Raw genomic sequence first — 6,000 nt, forward strand, 5'->3', positions numbered from 1 at the left:
CTGGTTGATCTTGAGAGATGCAGTAGCAGACATCATGGCAAAGACTACAATGAGGACCCTTTCTCCTCAAGTGAAGCTTTCGTTGCCTTAGAACGAATTTTAGAATAGTATTCTGCGAAATTGTCTTTCTTAAACAATTTTTGTTTATTTTTATTTTTTTTTGTTATTATTTATTTTTTTTTCAGTCACAAAAAAAAAATGCATCACAACTTCAATTCTACTTTCGAAAGAAACAACACCATTATTAGTGTGATAGTCAGTAATAAAAGTATATGATAATTGATAAATGATATGTCTTGTATTTTATTTATTTATTTATTTTTAAAGTTAGGAGTGAAATTTGAACGCGAAATCTTTAAGTGTGGATAAAAAAATTATGCCATTTAAATTATAGCTCATTCACATATGTCTTGTATTTTGTAACAAGTCTTATCTTTACAAATGATATAGTTTCTATAGTATTCATTAGTCAAATACAACTCTCATTTAATTTGGTGCATAATTTCTAATTTTCATAACTCTCGTTTTAGTTTTTAAAATTGGATATCTTGTACTAAATTAATTCTTTCATTATTTTGTTTCTTTTGATAAATTTAATATTTTTAATATCTTTAAATATATTAATTTAATTATATTTTTTATATATTATTTAAATATAAATATTTTTATAAAATATTTTTAAAATTTTAATTTTAATTATACAATTTTTTTATAATAATTTAATATAAATAAATTTTATAATATATAAGTATATTATTTTAATAAAAAATTATATAATTCTAATAAGTGGGATAATTGTCCTAATTAGCATGCAATATTTGACTAAATGATGTATAATTGTCATAATAAATGTTACTCAAGATTTATGTCATTAAGTTACGTTAACTCTAATAAAAAATGGGTCAACAAAAATTGCTTTTATCAATTTTAAAGATACAATTAATGTAATTAAAATTTCAAGAATTTGAGTGTACGATATTAATATCAAGCATCCGGGATTTACATACAAGTCCAATTATGACATCGCTCCATTCGCACGAATTTTATAAACTGCGTCACCTCGGAGACAAATTTTACCTTTTATGTTGAATGTTGAATGTTGAAAGTTGAAAGCATATACATGATAGTTTGTAGTTTATCTTCGTAAATAATTAAGTTTTTCCATTTCATAAAGTTGTATAAATAGGAACTGAATCTAAGCAAAAATCATTACAAGCACACACCTTCATAGATCCATTAGTTAATTAATATAACATGGAACCTCAAGCCTACTTATTGGTTATTGCAATTTTTGTCTTCACAGTCTTGCATTTTCTTGCAAAATATTTCTTCAAAACAAGATCCATTAACCTTCCCCCCGGTCCATGGAAACTACCCATCATTGGTAACCTCCATCAGGTTGCATTAGCAGGACCATTACCACACCGTTCCCTTAGAGAACTAGCAAAAAAATATGGACCTTTCATGCACCTCAAACTGGGTGAAAACTCCACAGTAGTTATATCTTCCGCTAAGCTAGCCAAGGAGGTACTCAAAACCTATGATGGCTCTTTTCAAAAGAGGCCTCTTCTTGCTGCTGTTAAAACTCTAGTATATGGCCCTGCAGATATTGTATTCTCTCCGTCCAGCGATTACTGGAGAGACATGCGCAAGATATGTACTCTGGAACTTTTGAGTAAGAAAAAGGTTCAGTCTCTGGCTTTTATAAGAGAAGCCGAGATGGAAAGAACCATCCAGAAGATCCGTGAATCTGCGGGTTCACGGATCAATCTGTCTGACATGATTTTCCACTTGATTAGTGTTACTGTCTACAGGGCTGCTTTTGGTAACTCCAACACGGACCACGCTGGGTTTATCCGTCTGACCAAGGAAGCAATGCAAATCTTGGGAGGGTTTCATTTGGGGGATTTGTTTCCTTCAATCAAACCTCTGTTTTATTTGAGTGGATTGAAGTCAAAGGTGGAGAATCTGCACAAGAGACATGATAAGTTCATGGAGGACATCATAAAGGAACATCAAAAGAAGCAAAGAGAAGGTAAGAGCGATGTTGAGGAGGAAGACCTTGTTGACGTTCTATTGAGAGTCCAGCAAAGCGGGAACCTCCAAACCAACCTAACAATCACAAACGTCAAAGCGGTCATTGGGGTTAGTATATTAATGCCTGGCCTTTTTTTTTTTCAATGGAAATAAGAGTAGTGGTATATTTTAATATTATAATTTTTTGTATACTTTAAATTTTTTATTTTTTTAACAGAAATCTTTTGGTTTGATTTTTGTATTTTTTATAAATAGCACGATTCGATTTTTATACTTTTTATATATTGGACAGTTCGATTTTTGTACTTCTCATAAATCAAACGGTTCAGTTTCTGTTTTTCTAATTAAACGGTTTTATATTTGAGAATAACATTTTATTTGTTTATATTTTAAAAAATATCGTTGCTATTCTAATATCAAAAACAAAAGGTGGTGTTCATTCTATATTTTTTTTTCATTATTTTTATTTTATCAGTATAAAAGTAAGAAATTAATATATATATTATCACATGCTGAATATAATGATCTCGAGTAAGTATTTATACATAGAAATGACTATTCAAAATTATCTATACTATTTGGATGAGCTGATTCTAGATTAATGAATACTTCAGCTCCTGCTACTAGAAACAAACTATTTGTTTATTATTTTTTAGGAAAAGTTGTCTAATTGCTTTAGTGATCATTTTTATAAACATCACGGAGAAACAATTATTTTTTTCATGTTAATTTGTAAAATAATTATAAAAGAGGGAATATATAATAATAAAAAATAGATAAATATATTATTTCAAAAATATAGAATAAAAAAAATAAAATATACTTTTTATCTTTAAAATTTGATAAAAGTTTTAAAAATATTTCTAAGTTTTATTTTGTTTTAATTTTGTCCTAAAATTTTTTATTTGTATTAAATATATCATTGATGGCTAAATTTTCAAAAAATTTAAGATCAATTCAACAACAATTTCATAAGAATAACCCTTAACACAAGTACATCAAGCATAATTTTTATGCATTATTGTTAGATTGGTCTTAAATTTTTTGAAAATTTAGCTGTTGAAGATATATTTGATGCAAATCAAAAACTTTTGAGACAAAATTAAAATAAAATAAAATTTAAGATTTTTTAAAACTTTTACCAAATTTTAAAGATAAAAAATATACTTTACCCAATAAAAAATTGTACTTCATAACAAATATATAGAATCTCTATTAATTTATGCCAAGAGTTATTTAAAATGGTTTAGTTAATATGTGCTTTAAAAATATATATTAAAATTATTAAAAGTTTTTAAATTTTTATTTTAATAAATGAATAATAAAAATATTAAAAAATAAATTTTATATTTTTATTATATTATTTTAATTAATAACTTTGATATATATTTTTAAAGGTAATTAAATCTGACACTAAATCAGACTATACGTATTTCTAATAATGTTTAAAGATAACTAAACCGTGTTAAAACAAGAAAAAGAAAAAGTCCAAAGAATAATATTATAATAATGATTTTGGAGTTACCAACCGGAAAGTCAAACATACCATAAATTTTGGATAACTTGACTTGGGGCCAAGCCTCTCTAATGCATGACGCCACCTGCTATAAGCAGTTGTTGACTTGTTTTGTTTCGTGTATGTATGGTATAAGTATAACAATTGAAATTTTTTTAGAGTCAACATTTTTAGTGAAATAAAAAATTAATGATTACTAACTTAAATAAAAAATAAAAATAAATAAAAATAATAAAAAATATGGGTTATCTAATATGTTCTATAACAAGAGAGATTCATCAGTCTTGAGTCTTGACAGAAAAAGAAAAGATTCGGCTTCTCTTATACTTTGAGAGTTTAGATTCTCCTTTTAATATCCCGATTTAATTATCAGAAAACTATTGTTAAGACAACATGTTTTTTAATTTTGGTTACGTATTTCATTAGAAAAACAATATTTGTAGTATTTTATATTTTATAATATAAAAGAAAAACTTTTATCTATTTATTTTTTATTAATTAGTTTTAATACTAATATATATATATATATATAGAAAGACATACACAACACCGATGAGATATATAACTAACGGCAGAATTAGAACACGGATAAGAATTAATTTTGTAAAAAAAAACTAAATAAAATTTTTAAAAGATGCTAAACTGAAATCTGTATACAATTTATAGAAAGAAATTGAAGTACGGAAAATTTATAAAAAAATTGTTAGAATGTCTACTTTTTTAATATAAAAATAAAAAATTAATTAATAGTAATTCAAATATATAACAAAAATTTATATAAAATAAAAAAAAAATATCATCTATTATTTTTTGGCTTGTTGCGAATAATACGCCGTCTTTCATGTATATAATACAATAAATTTTTTAGAAAATAAATCCTCTCAATTTTTTTCTCTCTATTACTAAACAATTGAAAAAAAAAATTGAGAAGATCTACTCCCATCTTTTTCATCTGTAGTATTTTACTATTTGCTTCTTTCTTTCTTTCATTTTTTAGTATTTTTTGGTATTTTTATTTTTCAAAACTAAAAAACTAAAGAAAAGAAAATCAACTGTTTACAGGACATATTTGCTGCTGGAATGGATACCTCGGCAGCAACCTTAGAATGGGGCATGTCAGAAATGATGAAAAACCCAAGAGTGATGGCAAAGTTACAAGCTGAATTAAGAGAAGCACTTAAAGGAAAGAAAACAATTCAAGAAAGTGATATTGAAGAACTAAGTTACTTGAAGCTAGTGGTGAAGGAGACACTAAGGTTACACTGTCCAACTCCATTGTTGATCCCTAGAGAATGCACCGAAGCAACCAACATCCATGGGTATGATATACCAGTGAAGACGAGAGTGATGGTGAACGTGTGGGCAATTGGAAGAGATCCCCAATACTGGCATGATGCTGAGAGTTTCATACCTGAGAGGTTTGAAGATAGTTCATTGGATTACAAAGGGAATAACTTTGAGTATTTACCATTTGGGGGAGGAAGGAGAATCTGTCCTGGTATGAATTTTGGTGTGGCCAGCATTACACTTCCTCTGGCTCTCTTACTTTACCATTTCAATTGGGAACTCCCCGATGGGATGAAGCCTGAGGATCTCGACATGACTGAAGTCCCTGGCTTGGCAATTGCAAGAAAACATCCCTTGTGCGTCATTGCCACTCCTTATCAACCATAACTTCTTCATCGTCATATTCTCGTCTTGTTTTTTGTTCCAGTTGCCCACATTCATAATTTAATACCATGGTGTTCTAGTTAAATATGTAATTATAATAATAAGAACTCAGCTAATATGTATCTTGAAGAGTCTTGTATGAACAATACTCTCCAATAGAAATTATGCAGAGAAAATGTAAACTACACTAAGAAATTATGCGTCATTCCCACTCTTTATGATCCATAATTTCATCATCATATTCTCAACTAGTTTTTTTTTCTCCAGTACCACCATTTAGAGACTAAATCTCCATAATAATGGTCTATAAAATTTACAGCTTTTACTATTTTAGTCTTTTAAATTTAAAATTGATTATATTGGTCTTTTCTTTTTAGAGTTGAGTCAATGAATAGAATACTAAGTCAGCTCTATCTTGTCACACTAGATATAAGAATAAATGATGATGTTTTATTTTGGTACTTAATCAAGATAAAAATATGATCAATATAGTACCTAGAGTTAGATCTTAAAGACTAGTATAATAAATTTTAAATTTAAAAGACTAAATCGGTACAAATTATAAATTTAAAAAACTACTTTAAAAATTTAGTCTCATTACATCATGATATTTAGTCCAATAATAATAATAAGGACTTAGTGTTTAACAAAACTTGTTAAGGTAATTAAGTAAAAAAATTTATATACGAAAGAGAATAAAGATTTATTAATAATAATAATGATTAATATTTATGTTTTATGGACTGTATGTCAAATAATTAAATTTTGTTATTTGT

The 6,000-nt window shown here is 27.0% G+C and overlaps 1 protein-coding gene across 1 annotated transcript; it reads left to right on the top strand.

Moving 5' to 3' along the window:
- The first annotated feature begins 929 nt into the window (after positions 1-929).
- On the top strand, positions 930-5,552 carry LOC112748912 (cytochrome P450 71D8). Its single transcript, XM_025797167.3, has 2 exons — positions 930-2,145; positions 4,616-5,552. Exons 1-2 carry the CDS (start codon positions 1,255-1,257, stop codon positions 5,225-5,227), a joined length of 1,503 nt encoding a protein of 500 aa, XP_025652952.1. The 5' UTR covers positions 930-1,254; the 3' UTR covers positions 5,228-5,552.
- Positions 5,553-6,000: the final 448 nt, after the last annotated feature.

The sequence above is a fragment of the Arachis hypogaea genome, chromosome 15, assembly GCF_003086295.3.
Source record: "Arachis hypogaea cultivar Tifrunner chromosome 15, arahy.Tifrunner.gnm2.J5K5, whole genome shotgun sequence".
NCBI lineage: Eukaryota > Viridiplantae > Streptophyta > Magnoliopsida > Fabales > Fabaceae > Arachis > Arachis hypogaea.

Excerpts from the sequence above, each read along its gene's own strand:
- LOC112748912 (XM_025797167.3), top strand. The coding sequence starts at position 1,255 with ATGGAACCTCAAGCCTACTTATTGGTTATTGCAATTTTTGTCTTCACA. Across the intron at positions 2,146-4,615 it reads ACGTCAAAGCGGTCATTGGG|GACATATTTGCTGCTGGAAT; the intron begins GTTAGTATATTA and ends AACTGTTTACAG.